The sequence below is a fragment of the Scyliorhinus torazame genome, chromosome 16, assembly GCF_047496885.1.
Source record: "Scyliorhinus torazame isolate Kashiwa2021f chromosome 16, sScyTor2.1, whole genome shotgun sequence".
Taxonomy (NCBI): domain Eukaryota; kingdom Metazoa; phylum Chordata; class Chondrichthyes; order Carcharhiniformes; family Scyliorhinidae; genus Scyliorhinus; species Scyliorhinus torazame.
Window position 1 is genome coordinate 96,946,572 of NC_092722.1, and position 20,793 is coordinate 96,967,364.

At 47.0% G+C, this 20,793-nt stretch overlaps 1 protein-coding gene across 1 annotated transcript in view; it reads right to left on the reverse strand.

The window, feature by feature from the left end:
* Nucleotides 1–20,793, reverse strand: part of tacr2 (tachykinin receptor 2) — a 370,111-nt gene that overhangs the window by 108,597 nt on the left and 240,721 nt on the right. The window contains exon 4 of the mRNA XM_072478767.1: nt 10,297–10,493. Within this exon, the coding sequence (XP_072334868.1) occupies nt 10,297–10,493 (197 nt within the window). The remainder of the gene's footprint in view (nt 1–10,296; nt 10,494–20,793) is intronic.

Genomic DNA, 20,793 nt, shown 5'->3' on the forward strand with positions numbered 1-20,793 from the left:
CCACCATCCGGAAGATGGATGCGGACGTTGTCATCTGAAGCCAGAGCAGGGAGATCAGCTGCACGGGAGTCATGAGCCACCTTGTGTTGCGCACGAGACAGCTGCATCCGGCGAAGGACCGGAACGTGGTCGAGGTCTGGGACATGGATGGACGGCACCGTCGTCCTCAGGGTACGACCCATGAGTAACTGGGCTGGCGACAGACCTGTGGACAGTGGGGCGGAGTGATAGGCCAGCAAGGCAAGGTGAAAATCGGACCCAGCATCAGCAGCCTTGCATAGGAGCCGTTTGACAATATGTACTCCCTTCTCCGCTTTGCCGTTGGATTGGGGGTACAGGGGACTGGATGTCACATGGGCAAAGTTGTACTGCCTGGCAAAGTTGGACCATTCCTGGCTGGCGAAGCAGGGGCCATTGTCCGACATAATGTGGTCCCTTTGTTCAAAAAGGGGAGTAGAGACAACCCCGGCAACTATAGACCGGTGAGCCGCACGTCTGTTGTGGGTAAAGTCTTGGAGGGGATTATAAGAGACAAGATTTATAATCATCTAGATAGGAATAATATGATCAGGGATAGTCAGCATGGCTTTGTGAAGGGTAGGTCATGCCTCACAAACCTTATCGAGTTCTTTGAGAAGGTGACTGAACAGGTAGACGAGGGTAGAGTAGTTGATGTGGTGTATATGGATTTCAGTAAAGCGTTTGATAAGGTTCCCCACGGTAGGCTATTGCAGAAAATACGGAGGCTGGGGATTGAGGGTGATTTAGAGATGTGGATCAGAAATTGGCTAGCTGAAAGAAGACAGATGGCGGTGGTTGATGGGAAATGTTCAGAATGGAGTTCAGTTACAAGTGGCGTACCACAAGGATCTGTTCTGGGGCCGTTGCTGTTTGTCATTTTTATCAATGACCTAGAGGAGGGCACAGAAGGGTGGGTGAGTAAATTTGCAGACGACACTAAAGTCGGTGGTGTTGTCGACAGTGCGGAAGGATGTAGCAGGTTACAGAGGGACATAGATAAGCTGCAGAGCTGGGCTGAGAGGTGGCAAATGGAGTTTAATGTAGAGAAGTGTGAGGTAATTCACTTTGGAAGGAATAACAGGAATGCGGAATATTTGGCTAATGGTAAAGTTCTTGGAAGTGTGGATGAGCAGAGGGATCTAGGTGTCCATGTACATAGATCCCTGAAAGTTGCCACCCAGGTTGATAGGGTAGTGAAGAAGGCCTATGGAGTGTTGGCCTTTATTGGTAGAGGGATTGAGTTCCGGAGTCATGAGGTCATGTTGCAGCTGTACAAAACTCTGGTATGGCCGCATTTGGAGTATTGCGTACAGTTCTGGTCACCGCATTCTAGGAAGGATGTGGAAGCTTTGGAGCGGGTGCAGAGGAGATTTACCAGGATGTTGCCTGGTATGGAGGGAAAATCTTATGAGGAAAGGCTGATGGACTTGAGGTTGTTTTCGTTAGAGAGCAGAAGGTTAAGAGGAGACTTAATAGAGGCATACAAAATGATCAGGGGGTTAGATAGGGTGGACAGTGAGAGCTGTATCGTTCTATGTTCTATGTTCTATAACCGTGAGCGGGATGCCGTGTCGAGCAAATATTTCTTTACATACACGAATGATGGCAGACGAGGTGATGACGTGCAACCGTATCACCTCCGGGTAATTCGAAAAGTAGTCCACGATCAGGACATAGTCTCTACCCAGCGCATGGAACAGGTCGATGCCCACCTTGGTCCATGGTGACGTGACCAACTCACGTGGTTGGGCCGGATGGAAGCGCTGACAAGTGGGGCAGTTGAGCACTGTGTTGGCTATGTCCTCATTAATGCTGGGCCAGTACACTGCCTCTCGGGCCCGTCGGCGGCACTTTTCCATGCCAAGGTGGCCCTCGTGTAGTTGTTCCAGGACAAGTCGATTTCAGCGGGAGCGGAGCAGGCTAGTCAATTTCAGCGGGAGCAGTGCGCAAGTGATTTCTGGGAGGTAAGTCTCTCCTTTAAAAACACTTGTCTTTGCAGGAGCAGGCCAGTCGATTTCCGCGGGAGCGGAGCAGGCTAGTCAATTTCAGCGGGAGCAGGGCGCAAGTGATTTCTGGGAGGTAAGTTTCTCCTTTAAAAACACCTGTCTTTGCAGGAGCAGGCCAGTCGGTTTCAGGGGGAGCGGAGCAGGCTAGTCAATTTCAGCGGGAGCAGTGCGCAAGTGATTTCTGGGAGGTAAGTCTCTCCTTTAAAAACACTTGTCTTTGCAGGAGCAGGCCAGTCGATTTCAGCGGGAGCGGTGCGTTAGTGATTTCTGGGAGACCTTCACAGGAGCAGGCTAGTCAATTTCAGCGGTAAACACTTACCTGGTCCCGTTTTCGGTCCCTCTTTGCTGTTTTTAAAAAAAAAATTTAGTGTTTAAGGCGGGAACAGGAAGTTCGACCCGCGGACTTCTGGGAAGACCCTCCCCAATAAATTCTGGTGGAGAGGAAACCCGAGACACTACACGTGTAGTGTCTCCCACCCGCCCTCCTCCTCTAACCTAATAATAAAACCCATTGGTATGAGGTAAGTACCATATTTTATTATTATTATTATTATTTTTAAAAAAATGTAATTTAGTTGTTAGGCAGATCTTAGTAGAAAGTTAGAGGGATGGCAGGGAAGGGAGTGCAATGTTCCTCCTGCAGGATGTTTGAGGTGAGGGATGCCGTTAGTGTCCCTGCTGATTTTACCTGCAGGAAGTGCTGCCATCTCCAGCTCCTCCAAGACCGAGTTAGGGAACTGGAGCTGGAGTTGGAAGAACTTCGGATCATTCGGGAGGCAGAGGGGGTCATAGATAGCAGCTTCAGGGAATTAGTTACACCAAAGATTGGAGATAGATGGGTAACTGTAAGAGGGACTGGGAAGAAGCAGTCAGTGCAGGGATTCCCTGCGGTCGTTCCCCTGAGAAACAAGTATACCGCTTTGGATACTTGTGGGGGGGGGGGACTTACCAGGGGTAAGCCATGGGGTACGGGCCTCTGGCACGGAGTCTGTCCCTGTTGCTCAGAAGGGAAGGGGGAGAGGAGCAGAGCATTAGTAATTGGGGACTCTATAGTCAGGGGCACAGATAGGAGATTTTGTGGGAGCGTGAGAGACTCACGTTTGGTATGTTGCCTCCCAGGTGCAAGGGTACGTGATGTCTCGGATCGTGTTTTCCGGGTCCTTAGGGGGGAGGGGGAGCAGCCCCAAGTCGTGGTCCACATTGGCACTAACGACATAGGTAGGAAAGGGGACAAGGATGTCAGGCAGGCCTTCAGGGAGCTAGGATGGAAGCTCAGAACTAGAACAAACAGAGTTGTTATCTCTGGGTTATTGCCCGTGTCACGTGATAGTGAGATGAGGAATAGGGAGAGAGAGCAATTAAACACGTGGCTACAGGGATGGTGCAGGTGGGAGGGATTCAGATTTCTGGATAACTGGGGCTCTTTCTGGGGAACGTGGGACCTCTACAGACAGGATGGTCTACATCTGAACCTGAGGGGCACAAATATCCTGGGGGGGGAGATTTGTTAGTGCTCTTTGGGGGGGTTTAAACTAATGCAGCAGGGGCATGGGAACCTGGATTGTAGTTTTAGGGTAAGGGAGAATGAGAGTATAGAGGTCAGGAGCACAGATTTGACGTCGCAGGAGGGGGCCCGTGTTCAGGTAGGTGGTTTGAAGTGTGTCTACTTCAATGCCAGGAGTATACGAAATAAGGTAGGGGAACTAGCAGCATGGGTTGGTACCTGGGACTTCGATGTTGTGGCCATTTCGGAGACATGGATAGAGCAGGGACAGGAAAGGATGTTGCAGGTTCCGGGGTTTAGGTGTTTTAGTAAGCTCAGAGAAGGAGGCAAAAGAGGGGGAGGTGTGGCGCTGCTAGTCAAGAGCAGTGTTACGGTGGCGGAGAGGATGCTAGATGGGGACTCATCTTCCGAGGTAGTATGGGCTGAGGTTAGAAACATGAAAGGAGAGGTCACACTGTTGGGAGTCTTCTATAGGCCTCCAAATAGTTCTAGGGATGTAGAGGAAAGGATGGCGAGGATGATCCTGGATAAGAGCGAAAGTAACAGGGTAGTTATTATGGGAGACTTTAACTTTCCAAATATTGACTGGAAAAGATATAGTTTGAGTTCATTGGATGGGTCGTTTTTTGTACAGTGTGTGCAGGAGGGTTTCCTGACACAATATGTTGACAGGCCAACAAGAGGCGAGGCCACGTTGGATTTGGTTTTGGGTAATGAACCAGGCCAGGTGTTGGATTTGGAGGTAGGAGAGCACTTTGGGGACAGTGACCACAATTCGGTGACGTTTACGTTAATGATGGAAAGCGATAAGTATACACCACAGGGCAAGAGTTATAGCTGGGGGAAGGACAATTATGATGCCATTAGACGTGACTTGGGGGGGATAAGGTGGAGAAGTAGGCTGCAAGTGTTGGGCACACTGGATAAGTGGAGCTTGTTCAAGGATCAGCTACTGCGTGTTCTTGATAAGTATGTACCGGTCAGGCAGGGAGGAAGGCGTCGAGCGAGGGAACCGTGGTTTACCAAAGAAGTGGAATCTCTTGTTAAGAGGAAGAAGGAGGTCTATGTGAAGATGAGGTGTGAAGTTTCAGTTGGGGCGATGGATAGTTACAAGGTAGCGAGGAAGGATCTAAAGAGAGAGCTAAGACGAGCAAGGAGGGGACATGAGAAGTATTTGGCAGGTAGGATCAAGGAAAACCCAAAAGCTTTCTATAGGTATGTCAGGAATAAGCGAATGACTAGGGAAAGAGTCGGACCAGTCAAGGACAGGGATGGGAAGTTGTGTGTGGAGTCTGAAGAGATAGGCGAGATACTAAATGAATATTTTTCGTCAGTATTCACTCAGGAAAAAGATAATGTTGTGGAGGAGAATGATGAGACCCAGGCTAATAGAATAGATGGCATTGAGGTACGTAGGGAAGAGGTGTTGCCAATTCTGGACAGGCTGAAAATAGATAAGTCCCCGGGTCCTGATGGGATTTATCCTAGGATTCTCTGGGAGGCCAGAGAAGAGATTGCTGGACCTTTGGCTTTGATTTTTATGTCATTATTGGCTACAGGAATAGTGCCAGAGGACTGGAGGATAGCAAATGTGGTCCCTTTGTTCAAAAAGGGGAGCAGAGACAACCCCGGCAACTATAGACCGGTGAGCCTCACGTCTGTAGTGGGTAAAGTCTTGGAGGGGATTATAAGAGACAAGATTTATAATCATCTAGATAGGAATAATATGATCAGCGATAGTCAGCATGGCTTTGTGAAGGGTAGGTCATGCCTCACAAACCTTATCGAGTTCTTTGAGAAGGTGACTGAACAGGTAGACGAGGGTAGAGCAGTTGATGTGGTGTATATGGATTTCAGCAAAGTGTTTGATAAGGTTCCCCACGGTAGGCTATTGCAGAAAATACGGAGGCTGGGGATTGAGGCTGATTTAGAGATGTGGATCAGAAATTGGCTAGCTGAAAGAAGACAGAGGGTGGTGGTTGATGGGAAATGTTCAGAATGGAGTTCAGTTACAAGTGGAGTACCACAAGGATCTGCTCTGGGGCCGTTGCTGTTTGTCATTTTTATCAATGACCTAGAGGAAGGCGCAGAAGGGTGGGTGAGTAAATTTGCAGACGATACTAAAGTCGGTGGTGTTGTCGATAGTGTGGAAGGATGTAGCAGGTTACAGAGGGATATAGATAAGCTGCAGAGCTGGGCTGAGAGGTGGCAAATGGAGTTTAATGTAGAGAAGTGTGATGTGATTCACTTTGGAAGGAATAACAGGAATGCGGAATATTTGGCTAATGGTAAAGTTCTTGGAAGTGTGGATGAGCAGAGGGATCTAGGTGTCCATGTACATAGATCCCTGAAAGTTGCCACCCAGGTTGATAGGGTTGTGAAGAAGGCCTATGGAGTGTTGGCCTTTATTGGTAGAGGGATTGAGTTCCGGAGTCAGGAGGTCATGTTGCAGCTGTACAGAACTCTGGTACGGCCGCATTTGGAGTATTGCGTACAGTTCTGGTCACTGCATTATCGGGAGGACGTGGAGGCTTTGGAGCGGGTGCAGAGGAGATTTACCAGGATGTTGCCTGGTATGGAGGGAAAATCTTATGAGGAAAGGCTGATGGACTTGAGGTTGTTTTCGTTGGAGAGAAGAAGGTTAAGAGGAGACTTAATAGAGGCATACAAAATGATCAGGGGGTTGGATAGGGTGGACAGTGAGAGCCTTCTCCCGCGGATGGAAATGGCTGGCACGAGGGGACATAGCTTTAAACTGAGGGGTAATAGATATAGGACAGAGGTCAGAGGTAGGTTCTTTACGCAAAGAGTAGTGAGGCCGTGGAATGCCCTACCTGCTACAGTAGTGAACTCTCCAACATTGAGGGCATTTAAAAGTTTATTGGATAAACATATGGATGATAATGGCATAGTGTAGGTTAGATGGCTTTTGTTTCGGTGCAACATCGTGGGCCGAAGGGCCTGTACTGCGCTGTATCGTTCTATGTTCTAAGTTGGCGCATGCTATGTGGGATGACAATGGGTTCCAGTTTTAGAAGAACCCCGTCTACTACCGCCAGATCATCTCTGACATTATAGAATTGAGGGCATTGGCCCTTGAGCCACCCGTCCGTTAGGTGGCGCATGACACGCTGTAGCAAGTGGCCAGCCGACGTTTCGCGACGAATTTGGACGAGGCGTTCATCCGTGGCAGGTAGATTGGAGGCCGCGAATGCCACATGGGCGTCAACCTGGCAGACAAATCCCGCTGGGTCGCATGGAGTGTTGACTGCCCTGGAGAGAGCATCAGCAATGATGAGGTCTTTGCCTGGGGTGTATACCAGCTGGAAGTCATATCGCCGGAGCTTGAGAAGAATACCAGCTGGAGGCAAGGCGTCATGTCGTTCAAGTCTTTCTGTATTATATTGACCAGCGGGCGATGGTCGGTCTCAACGTTGAATTGAGGAAGTCCGTAGACATAATCGTGAAACTTAACCACACTGGTCAGAAGGCCCAGGCACTCCTTTTCTATCTGCGCATACCGCTGCTCCGTGGGGGTCATCGCACATGAAGCATATGCAACGGGGGCCCATGATGAGGCCTCATCACGTTGAAGGAGCACTGCCCCAATGCCGGATTGACTGGCATCGGTCGAAATTTTGGTCTCCTTTGCTGGATCAAAGAAAGCTAAGACCGGTGCTGTGGTCAGTTTTGCTTTGAGTTCTCTCCATTCGCGCTCGTGGGCAGGGATCCATTGGAAGTCTGTCGTCTTCATGACCAGGTTCCTGAGAGCCGTGGTATGAGAGGCGAGGTTAGGGATAAATTTCCCTAAAAAACTGACCATGCCCAGAAATCGGAGGACCGCCTTCTTGCCCTCTGGTGTTTTCATAGCTGTGATGGCAGCTACCTTGTCCGCATCCGGCTGCACACCCAACAGGGAGATGTGGTCCCCGAGGAACTTGAGTTCCGCCTGACCGAAAGAGCATTTGGCCCTGTTGAGGCCGAGGCCATGCTCATGTATATGCCTGAATACGCGCTGGAGGCGACTAACATGCTCCTGCGGGATGGTGGACCAAATGATTATGTCATCAACATAGACGTGAACACCTTCTCTGCCTTCCATCATTTGTTCCATAATCCTATGGAACACTTCTGATGCAGATATGATCCCGAACGGCATCCTGTTGTAACAATATCTGCCAAAGGGGGTATTAAATGTGCAGAGTTTCCTGCTGGATTTGTCGAGCTGGATTTGCCAGAATCCTTTTGAGGCGTCGAGTTTGGTGAAGAGCTTGGCGTGAGCCATCTCGCATGTGATCTCTTCGCGCTTGGGAATTGGATAATGCTCCCTCATGATATTGTGATTTACATCCTTGGGATCAATGCAAATTCTCAATTATCCGGAAGGCTTTTTTACACATACCATGAAACTGACCCAGTCGGTCGGTTCCGTGACTTTGGAAATCACTCCTTGGTTCTGGAGGTCCTGCAGCTGTTGCTTGAGGCTGTCCTTATGGGGTGCTGGGACCCTGCGAGGTGCGTGCACCACAGGCGTGGCATTCGGTTTTAATAAAATCTTGTAGGTGTACGGGAGCGTGCCCATGCCCTCGAAGACGCCGTGGTACTGGTTGATAATGGCATCGAGCTGCGCCCTGAAGTCGGTGTCCTGAAAGGCAGAGGCGTCAGCAGGAGAGAGAGAGTGAACTCTCTGAACTAGGTTCAACAGCTTGCATGCCTGTGCGCCAAGCAGGGAGGCTTTCGAGGAGCCCACAATTTCAAAGGGAAGGATGGCTTTGCGTGACTTGCACGTCACTTCGAGCTGGCACGAGCCGCTGGCAGCAATGGTATTGCCATTATAATCTAATAGCTGGCAGGCTGATGGGAGGATGGCTGGTTTGACACAAAGGCTTTGGAGGACAGACTGCGCAATGAGATTGGCGGAGGCACCAGTGTCCAGGCAGAATTGTATTTGGGACCGGTTGACCGTAAAAGTGGCACACTACTCATCATCTGGATCGATGCTGTATACCGATAGAGGCTGGATTCTTTGCTTCGGGGACACCCTGTTTTTTGTAACGATACCGATTCGAAAAGATGCCTTCGGGTCCTCGGTGTCAATATTAGGTAGTAGGTCCGCATCGGACTCGGTGACTATGGGTTGAATGGCGCGGACATCCTTGCGAGGCTGGCCGGAGCGATACGAATTGGCAGGCCGAGCTGATCTGCATAAAGCAGCATAGTGGCCAAGTTTGCCACATCTCAGACATTGTCGGGATTTGACAGGGCATTGCCGCTTTAAGTGGGTGGAGTCACAGCTGCCGCACGTTGTCGCATCAGTACGTTCGCTGCGCTACCGCGCATGCGCGGTGCGGCCATACGCAGGCGCGCGTGGTGCGCGCCTGCGCAGTACGTTCGTCAACGTCGCCGTCCCCTCGTTTGGTGCGCACAAGCGCGGGAGTCCGCGAAAAGCGCGCGAAATGGCCGCCCTCATCCAGGCTGAGGCCCTGGAGTTGCTAGATTGCTTGGACGCGTTCTGCCTCGTGGGGACCTTGTCGCGCCGTTTCAGCCGCTTGGATGTGGGAATACCGACTAGTGGCGTGTTTGTGTAGCACGCAGGTCTCGATGGCGGTCGCTACGGTGAGCTGCTTTACCTTGAGGAGCTGCTGGCGTAGAGGTTCCGACTGAACACCGAAACCGATCTGGTCGCGTATCATGGAGTCGGAGGTGGGCCCATAATTTCAGGACTGCACAAGGATGCGGAGGTGGGTGAGAAAGGACTGGAAAGTTCATCCTTACCCTGCAAACGCTGTTGGAATACATAGCGCTCAAAACTTTCATTCACCTCTATGCTGCAGTGAGTGTCAAACTTGAGGAGGACCGTCTTGAATTTTGATTTATCTTCATCATCAGCAAAGGTGAGAGAATTGAAAATGTGGATGGCATGTTCCCCGGCCGTGGATAGGAAGAGACCGACCTTCTTGGTGTCCGAGGCATCTTCCCGGTCTGTGGCTTCCAGGTAGAGCTGGAAGCGATGTTTGAATATCTTCCAGTTGGCCCCGAGGTTACCGGTGATGCGGAGCGGCGGCGGCGGGCGGACACTGTCCATTTTGCAGGATGGCTGTATGCTGGTGGAAGGCAGATCACTTGCAGATAGGTCTAAGAAGTTCTAATATCCCTCAACTCCTGGTATCATGATGTTTTGGGTGCCCTGGATCCATGGAACACATACAGGCCACCAACACTTAAAATAGTGCAAGACTATTTTATTAAGTTAGAAACTGTTGAACATACTGTCACTGTGGGTTAACACGATGTTAGATTAAACGAAAGACCTATGCCTGTCCGAACCAGTCTATGCACTCAGCACATGGTGAGGATCTGTGCTGTAAGCTGTAAGCTTTGTCCTTCTAGGAGGCTGCTTCCCGAATGAGCGGGAACTCTGATGCCCCCTGTCTTTATAGTGCGTGTGCCCTAACTGGTGATTGGCTGCGGTGTTGTGTGTGTTGATTGGTCTTGTTGTGTGTCCATCAGTGTGTGTGTATCTGCACCATGATATACTGGTGTATATTATGACAACTATCTCTCTCAGTCACTCTCTCTCTGTCACTCTCAGTCACTCTCTCCCTCAATCACTCTCTCGCTGTTATTCCCTGTCTCCCTGTCACTCTCTCCCTCAATCACTCTCTCTGCAGTCACTCTCTCTCTGTCACTCTCTCTCTGTCACTCTCTCTGTCACTCTCTCTCTCCCTCACTCTCTCCTTCAGTCACTCTGTCAGTTGTGCTTACCGGTGGTTTAGGCAGCAGTAAATGATGGGGTTGAACATGGTGGAGCTCATGGCAAGCCAGAATAGTCCCAGGTACACCTGCTGTATGTAGGTTTCATAATAGATGTCCTTGTTGAAACTCGCAAGGATAAAATACAAATGGTAGGGCAGCCAGCAAACGGCAAAGGTCAGAATCACCACGATCATCATTTTCACTATCTGAAACAGAGTAAGCAACATCTGGTATGCTTTTTTTAAATGATAATTTATTGAAGGTATATCAAGAAATACAAAAACAGAAACAATCAAAGAAGTTACAAACAAGCTATAATACAGTAACAATGCATTTAACACAATAGCAATACGGCACAACAGAAACCCCCTTTTGTACAAATCTATCAGCCAAACCCCCAAAATGAATTCAACCCGAATAACCCACCTGAAACCCCTAAGTAACCAATAACTGCTGTACCCCACCCCCACCCCCCTCACCCACCCCCCCAACCCACCCCCACTGGCTGGCATTCCAATACTCCTTGGAAAAGTTGATGAACAGCTTCCACCTCATGGAGAACCCCTCATCCATTCCTCCAACGGCAAAGCTAATTTTCTCCAAATGAAGAAATTCAGCAAGGTCCTTCCCCAAGACCTGATACTGGTGGATCCGAGGACTGTCAGTTTAGCAAAATCCTCCTCCGGGCTAACAGGGGATATATGACAGCCGATGTATGAGGGTGTCCAGAGGGCTGGCTGGGGTGGGCTCTCAGATGACCAGAGGCCTTAGAGCCATAGAAATGTTACAGAACAGAAGGAGCCCATTTGGCCCATCTTGTCCATACCAACCCAAGGACATCCAGGTGCCCTTTCTAATCCTACGTTCCTGCACCCGATCCATAGCCTGTAGCTTACAGCACTTGAGGTGCAGATCAAATTACTCTAAAAGAGTTTAGGGTCTCTGTCTCCACCACTAATTCGAGCAGTGAATTCCAGAATCCCACGACACTCTGCTTAAATAACTCTTCCTCATGTCCTCTCTACACCTTCAGCTACTTATCTTGAATCTACATCCCCTAGTTCTAGAATTCTCCACCAAGACAAACAATTTTATCCCATCCACCCTATCTCTTCCCCTCATAATATTGTACACGTCCATTAAGTTATCCGTCAGCCTTCTTTATTCCAAGGAAAATAACTCCAACCTATCCATAGTGGGTTTTCAGTCCCACCACACCAGATTTCTGGTGTGGCACAACATCGGGACTCTCCGTGGGGTTGTCATGTGAGAGTACCTTTAAGAAATGGGTGTTTATAAGTGGGTGTGTATATAATCTGATGTGTGAGTACCTTTAAGAAATGGGTGTTTGCTACTGCATTGATGTCAGAGAGTGGGTGGAGCAGGGCTGTCTGTCAGCTTTTTACTTTCGTTTTAGGCTGTTTGCTGCAGGGTGTGTGTAAGTTTTGTTTTCAGTGTTGGAGCTGAAGCCAGACAGAGCAGGTGCACTGTTGATCTCTCTGCCATGAAAAGACTATCTCTTGATCAGTTGGTGAATTCAGAATTATAAATGTTTTCAGCAGTGACTTTAACCTGATGTGCTTCTGTTAAAAGGTATTTCTTTTGTAAGTCTTCTGGATGTTGTATTCTTTGGGGGCTGGATTTGAATTAATGGTTGCTAAGATGTTCACTGTATGTTTTAAAAAGGTTAACTTGAGTTCATAGAATAAACATTGTTTTGCGTTTAAAATATACGTTTCCATTTCTGCTGTACCACAACTGTAGAGTGGGCTGTGTGCTCCCCATACCACAATCTATTAAAAGTTGTGGGTCAGGTGAACTCCATGATACACTTTGGGGTTCTCTAAACCCTGGCCCATAACAAATTGGGGGCTTGTCCGGGATAAAAGTCTATCTATGGGATTGGCTTAGTGAACTTAAAGACAGTCAGGGGTGAGCATATTGTGGTTGCTTTTCAGGTGTGGTATTCTAGTTTATGTAGGGCGTGTGTTGTGGACAATGGCTCTTTCAGAGGCTCAGAAGTTTTTGGGGGTGGAGACGGTAACACGCAGTACCTTACGGACAGAGACTAAAAGCAGACAGTTAGATTTGGCAAAGACAAAAGTTAACATTACCTGACAAAATGCGAAAAGATGAGGTAATTACGGCGGTGGCTAAGCAGTTAAAGTTGCCTGAGATACAGTTTGACTCATTGGAAATGGCAAAATTTCAGTTACAACTTAAACAAATGGAACATGAGAAAGAATTAAAGCAGCTTGAATACGAAAGAGATAGAGAGGAAAAAGAACGAGAGAGAGAAAGAGATAGAGAGGAAAAGAAAGAGAGAGAGAAAGAGAGAGAGAGGAAAAAGAAAAGGAGAGAGAAGAAAGGAGAAAAGAAAGAATAGCCCTAGCAGAACAAAAAGAAAGAGAAAGGGAGATACAGATCAGGGAAAAAGATAAAGAGAGAGAGTTTGAACTTCAGAAAATGGCCATGAAACATGACAGTTAGTTAAAATTGGTAGACGTAAAGGGAAACCTACAGTTGGATGATAGTGATGAGCATAGTGAGAAAGAGCGTCAAAGTCGAAGGCTTGGTGGGAATCTATTTAAATATGCCCAAGCATTGGCAAGGTTTGATGAGAAGGAGGTACAAGCCTTTTTCATTTCATTTGAGAAGGTAGCTAAACAAATGAAATGGCCACAGGACATGTGGGTATTACTGATTCAAACAAAGCTGACAGGTAGCGCTAGTGAAGTGTCTGCATCACTACCGGAGGTATCTGGGACGTATGAGGAGGTGAAAAAATCCATCTTAGGTGCATATGAACTGGTGCCTGAAGCCTACAGACAAAAGTTTAGAAATTTAAGGAAAGAATTTGGTCAAACATACATGGAGTTTGAAAGGCTCAAACAGAGTAATTTTGATAGGTGGATAAGGGCTTTGAAAATAGACCAAACGTATGAAGCTCTCACAGAAATTATGCTTTTGGGAGGAGTTTAACAATTCAATTCCTGATGTTGTGAGAACTCATGTGGAAGAGCAGAGGGTTAAAACTGCGAGATTAGCAGCAGAAATGGCAGATGATTATGAATTAGTTCATAAATCAAAGCTTGGTTCCCGACATCAGTTTCAGCCTGTGAGGGATAGAACTGGGACATGAGAAATACTCAAGTGGTAGAGGTGGTGATCTAATGGGAGATAATAAGGAGAGTGTACCTCAGATTAAAAAAGAAATGCAGGAGGGTGGAAGAGGCATGAAAAGTTTCAAATGTTTTCACTGTAATAAACTAGGCCATGTAAAGTCACAGTGTTGGTGGTTGAAGAAAAGCACTGGGAAGGCTGATGTGGTAAAACAGGATAAGACAGTGGGGGTTGTGAAAGTGGTAAAGGAAAGCCCAAGTGAAGCGAAGGAGGTGCAAAAGATTGGACAGCCTGATCAAGAGGTGATTGATAAGAAGGTGCCAGATCTCTTTGAAGAATTTACTTGTGTGGGTAAAGTTAACTCATTTGTATCAGGTGGAGCAGGTAAACCTCTATAGGTTGAACAGTTCGGATGGGGCAGTTTTTGTACAGTGTGTGCAGGAGGGTTTCCTGACACAATATGTGCATAGGCCGACAAGAGGTGGGGCCACATTGGATTTGGTACTGGGTAATGAACTGAGCCAAGTGTTAGATTTGTTTGTGGGAGAGCACTTTGGAGATAGTGACCACAATTCGGTGTCTTTCACTATTAAAATGGAGAGGATAGGGCCATACGGCAGGACAAGGTTTATAATTGGGAGAGGGGTAATTATCATGCAATTAGGCAAGAATTAGGGAGCATAAGATGGGAACAGAAACTGTCAAGGAAAGGCACAAATGAAAAGTGGAGCTTGTTCAAGGAACAAATACTGCGTGTCCTTGATCGGTATGTCCCTGTCAGGCAGGGAGGAAATGGCCGTGTGAGGGAACCATGGTTCACAAAAGAGGTTGAATGTCTTGTCAAGAGGAAAAAGGAAGCGTATGTAAGGATGAGAAAACAAGGTTCAGTTGGGTCACTTGAGGGTTACAAGGTAGCAAGGAATGAGCTAAAAAAAGGGCTTAGGAGAGCTAGGAGGGGGCATAAGAAGTCCTTGGCGGGTCGGATCAAGGAAAACCTCAAGGCTTTTTACTCTTATATGAGAAATAAAAGAATGACCAGGGTGAGGTTAGGGCCGGTCAAGGACAGTAGTGGGAACTTGTGCATGGAGTCAGAAGAGATAGGAGAGGCGTTGAATGAATACTTTTCTTCAATGTTCACCAAGGAGAGGGGCCATGTTTTGAGGATGAGAGTGTGATACAGGCGGGTAGGCTGGATGAGGTAGATGTTCTGAGGAAGATGTATTAGCAATTTTGAAAAACCTTAGGGTCGACAAGTCCCCTGGGCCAGATGGGATATATCCTAGGATTCTTTGAGAGGCAAGGGGTGAGATTGCAGAGCCTTTGGCTTTGAACTTTGGGTCCTCACTGCCCATGGGGATAGTGCCAGAGGACTGGAGAGTGGCAAATATTGTTCCTCTGTTCAAGAAAGGGAATAGGAATGACCCTGGTAATTATAGGCCGGTTAGTCTTACTTGGGTGGTCGGTAAGTTAATGGAAAAGGTCCTGAAGGATAGGATTTATGACCATCTGGAAAGATGCAGCTTAATACGGGATAGTCAACACGGATTGGTGAAGGGTAAGTCTTGCCTCACAAACTTGATTGAATTCTTTGAGGATGTAACTAAGAGTGTAGATGAAGGTAGAGCAGTTGATGTCGTATACATGGATTTTAGTAAGGCGTTTGATAAGGTTCCCCATGGTCGGCTCATGAAGAAAGTAAGGAGGTGTGGGATAGGGGGAAATTTGGCCAATTGGATAAGTAACTGGCTATCACATAGAAGGTGGTGGTAGATGTAAAATTTTCAAACTGGAGACCAGTTACCAGCGGTGTACCACAGGGATCAGTGTTGGGTCCTCTGCTATTTGTGATTTTTATCAATGACTTGGAGGAGGGGGCTGAAGGGTGGGTCAGTAAATTTGCTGATGACACCAAAATTGGTGGAGTAGTGGATGAGGTGGAGAGCTGCTGTAGGCTGCAAAGAGACATTGATAGGATGCAGAGCTGGGCCGAAAAATGGCAGATGGAGTTTAACCCTGATAAGTGCGAGGTGATTCATTTTGGTAGGAAAAATTAGAATGTGGATTACAGGGGCAACGGCAGGGTTCTGAGGAATGTGGAGGAACAGAGAGATCTTGGGGTTCATGTCCACAGATCTCTGAAGGTTGACACTCAAGTGGATAGAGCCGTGAAGAAGGCCTATAGTGTGTTAGTGTTTATTAACAGGGAACCTGAGTTTAAGAGCCATGGGGTTATGCTGCAACTGTACATGACCCTGGTGAGACCACATTTGGAGTATTGTGTACAGTTCTGGTCACCACAAGGATGTGGAAGCATTGGAAAGGATGCAAAGGAGATTTACCAGGATGCTGCCTGGTTTGCAGGATAGGTCTTATGAGGAAAGGCTGAGGGAGCTATTGCTTTTCTCTTTGGAGCGGAGGAGGATGAGAGGCGACTTAATAGAGGTTTATAAGATGATGAGGGGGATAGATAGAGTCGACGTTTAGAGACTATTTCCTCGGGATGTAGCTGTTACAAGGGGGCATAACTATAAGGTTTGGGGTGGGAGATATAGGAGGGATGTCCGAGGTAGGTTCTTTACTCAGAGAGTGGTTAGGGTGTGGAATGGACTGCCTACTGTGATAGTGGAGTCGGACACTTTAGGAACTTTCACGCGGTTATTGGATAGGTACATGGAGCACACCAGAATGACAGGGAGTGGGATAGCTTGATCTTGGTTTCGAACAAGGCTCGGCACAACATTGAGGGCCGAAGGGCCTGTTCTGTGCTGTACTGTTCTATGTTCTATGTTCAAATTCACAGGTTAAGACAAGAGGATAAATCAAAGAGTGAAGATGAAGTTGAAGTGCAATTGTCAGAAACGATTTTTGATCAGATGGTTGAAAAAGAACAAGAACAGATGGAGGATGAGGCAAATGTTTTTAGTTCAGGAAAATTGGCGGAGTTACAACAGAAAGATGTAGAAATAAAACGGATGTATCAGAAAGCATATACTGAAGAGGAATCTGAGTGGATACCAGAGTGTTATTACTGTAAAAGTGATGTCTTGATGAGAAAAAGGGGAACATTTCCATATGCAGGCGGATGAAAAGTGGGCAGAAGTTTATCAAATAGTATTGCCAGTAGGGTATAGAAAGGAGGTGTTGCGAGTTGCACATGAGGTACCAGTGGGAGGTCATTTGGGATTAAGGAAAACTCAAGCTAAAATACAGAAACATTTTTATTGGCCTGGACTACATAAAGATGGAGTTAAATTTTGTCAATCATGTCACACATGTCAAGTGATAGGGAAACCTCAAGCAGTGATAAAACCAGCGCCGTTAATTCCCATTCAAGCATTTGAGGAACCTTTTACAAGGGTCCTAATTGATTGCTTAGGACCGTTTCCTAAAACGAAAAGTGGGAATCAATATCTACTGTCTATAATGGATGTGTCTACTAGGTTTCCAGAGGCCATTCCAGTATGTAATATTACAGCTAAAAAGATTGTGGAGGAATTACTTAAATTCTTTGCTAGATATGGACTACCCAGAGAAATACAATTGGATCAAGGAACAAAGTTTACCTGCAGGTTGTTCAAAGAAGTTATGGATAGCTTAGGAATAAAACAAATTATATCAACTGCGTACCATCCAGAATCGCAGGGAGCGTTAGAAAAGTGGCATCAGACATTATAGACACTATTGAGGGCTTATTGTCAAGATTATCCAGAGGATTGGGATCAAGGAATTCCATTCGTACTGTTTGCAATTAGGGATGCACCTAAAGAGTCAACCAAATTTAGTCCTTTTGAACTAATTTTTGGTCCTGAGGTAAGAGGACCACTTAAATCGATTAAGGAAAAATTGGTGAGTGAGAAATAGGAAATTACATTATTGGATTATGTGTCAAATTTTAGGGAACGATTAAATAGAGCAGGTGAATTGGCTAGACAACATTTGAAAGTTGTACAAAATGTGATGAAACGGGTAGCGGACAAGAAATCCAAAATTCGTAGTTTTGCCATTGGAGATAAAGTTTTAGTGTTGTTACCAGTGGTAGGTGAACCTTTAAGAACTAGGTTTTGTGGACCTTATCAGATTGAAAGGAAATTAAGTGAGGTGAATTATGTGATAAAAACACCAGATAGAAGGAAAGCTCACCGAGTGTGTCATGTGAATATGCTTAAAAGATACTTTGAAAGGGAAGGAGAAAAAAGGAGGAGGTTTTAATGATTCTAACTCAACATGACGAACCAAATCCCGATGACTGTAAATTTAACATACCTCAAATTGAATTGGAAAACGAGAATGTTCTTAAAAATTGGGATAAATTGTTGAGTTACCTTCCAGAGGAAAAAGGAACTGACCTTAGTTAGACCTTAGAGTTATTGATATCACATGGGCAAGTTTGTGGAGATAAATTGGGAAGTACTAAAATGGCTATCCATGATGCAGATGTGGGAAAGGCTGTTCCAATTAAACAACATCCATACAGACTTTACCCTTTAAAATTGGCACAGGTTAACAAAGAGATTGAGAGTATGCGTAACAATGGCATAATTGAAGTGGGTTGCAGCCAATGGAGCTCACCCATAGTGATGGTACCTAAACCAGACAGTACCCAATGGTTGTGTGTGGACTATAGAAAGGTTAATGCAGTTACAAGACTGGACTCTTATCCCATCCCACGTTTGGAGGATTGCATTGAGAAAGTGGGACCAGCAGCTGTTATTTCCAAACTGGATTTACTTAAAGGGAGAAGGGAGCCAGGAGTTTACAGAGAGTGCAGCTGACTGGGAGCAGAGTCGGAAGGCGGAGGTCCAGTTGGTCCACAGTGCAGTTATATTCTGTAAGGTAAGAGGGGATGGAGGCTACGCCAGTTGCATGCTCCTCCTGTAGGATGTGGGTGGTGAGGGATACCACTGACTATACCTGCGGGAAGTGCACCCAACTCCAGCTCCTCAGAGACCGTGTTAGAGAACTGGAGCTGAAGCTGGATGAACTTCGGATCATCCGGGAGGCAGAAGGGGTGATAGAGAGGAGGTACAGGGAGGTAACCACACCCAAGGTACAGGACAAGAGTAGCTGGGTTACAGTCAGGGGAAAGAAAACAAACAGGCAGACAGTGCAGGGATCCCTCGTGTCCATTCCCCTTCAAAACAAGTGTACCGTTTTGGATGCTGTTCAGGGGGATGACCTACCGGGGGAAGGCCCTAGCGGCCACGTCTCTGGCACTGAGTCTGGCTCTGGAGCTCAGAAGGGAAGGGGGGAGAATAGAAAAGCAATAGTAGTAGGAGATTCAATGGTTAGGGGAATAGATAGGAGATTCTGTGGTCGCGAGCGAGACTCCCGGAAGGCATGTTGCCTCCCAGGTGCCAGGGCCAGGGATGTCTCAGAACGTGTCTTCAGGATCCTTCAGGGGAGGGGGAGCAGCCAGAAGTCATGGTGCACATTGTTACCAACGACGTAGGTAGGAAAAGGGGTGTGGAGGTAATAAACAAGTTTAGGGAGTTAGGCTGGAGGTTAAAAGCCAGGACAGACAGAGTTGTCATCTCTGGTTTGTTGCCGGTGCCACGTAATAGCGAGGCTAGGAATAGGGAGCGAGTGCAGTTGAACACGTGGCTGCAGGAATGGTGTAGGAGGGAGGACTTCAGGTATTTGGATAATTGGAGCGCATTCTGGGGAAGGTGGGACCTGTACAAGCAGGACGGGTTGTATCTGAACCAGAGGGGCACCAATATCCTGGGAGGGAGGTTTTCTAGTACTCTTCGGGAGGGTTTAAACTAATTTGGCAGGGGAATGGGAACCGGATTTGTAGTCCAGCAACTAAGGTAGCCGATATTCAGGACGCCAAAGCGTGTAATGAGGTAGTGGGGAAGGGAACACTGACAAAGGAGAGTACTTGCAGGCATGGAGATGGGTTTAAGTGTGTATACTTCAACGCAAGAAGCATCAGAATAAGGTGGGTGAACTTAAGGCATGGATCGGTACTTGGGACTACGATGTGGTGGCCATCACGGAAACTTGGATAGAAGAGGGGCAGAAATGGTTGTTGGAGGTCCTTGGTTATAGATGTTTCAATAAGATTAGGGAAGGTGGTAAAAGAGGTGGAGGGGGGCCGGGTTGGCATTGTTAATTAGAGATAGTATAACAGCTGCAGAAAGGCAGTTCAAGGCGTATCAACCTACTGAGGTAGTATGTGTTGAAGTCAGAAATAGGAAAGGAGCAGTCACCTTGTTAGGAGTTTTCTATAGGTACACAGTATGTAGATTGTCCGACCAGAGGGGAGGCCATATTGGATTTGGTACTTGGTAATGAACCAGGGCAAGTGATAGATTTGTTAGTGGGGGAGCATTTTGGAGATAGTGACCACAATTCTGTGATTTTTACTTTAGTAATGGCGAGGGATAGGTGCGTGCAACAGGGCAAGGTTTACAATTGGGGGAAGGGTAAATACGATGTTGTCAGACAAGAATTGAAGGGCATAAGTTGGGAACATAGGCTGTCAGGGAAGGACACAAGTGAAATGTGGAACTTGTTCAAGGAACAGGTACTACGTGTCCTTGATATGTATGTCCTTGTCAGGCAGGGAAGAGATGGTCGAGTGCGGGAACCATGGTTGACAAGAGAGGTTGAATGGCTTGTTAAGAGGAAGAAGGAGACTTATGTAAGGCTGAGGACACAAGGTTCAGACATGGCGCTGGAGGGATACAAGATAGTCAGGAGGGAACTGAAGAAAGGGATTAGGAGAGCTAAGAGAGGTCATGAACAATCTTTGGCGGGTAGGATCAAGGAAAACCCCAAGGCCTTTTACACAGACGTGAGAAATATGAGAATGACTAGAGCGAGGGTAGGTCCAATCAAGGACAGTAGCGGGAGATTGTGTATTGAGTCTGAAGAGATAGGAGAGGTCTTGAACGAGTACTTTTCTTCTCTATTTACAAATGAGAGGGGCCATATTGTTGGAGAGGACAGTGTGAAACAGACTGGTAAGCTCGAGGAAATACTTGTTAGGAAGGAAGATGTGTTGGGAATTTTGAAAATCTTGAGGATAAACAAGTCCCCCAGGCCTGACGGGATATATCCAAGGATTCTATGGGAAGCAAGAGATGAAATTGCAGAGCCGTTGGCAATGATCTTTTCGTCCTCACTGTCAACAGGGGTGGTACCAGGGGATTGGAGAGTGGCGAATGTCGTGCCCCTGTTCAAAAAAGGGACTAGTGATAACCCTGGGAATTACAGGCCAGTTAGTCTTACTTCGGTGGTAGGCAAAGTAATGGAAAGGGTACTGAAGAATAGGATTTCTGAGCATCTGGAAAGACACTGCTTGATTAAGGATAGTCAGCGCGGATTTGTGAAGGGTCGGTCTTTCCTTACAAGTCTTAGTGAATTCTTTGAGGAGGT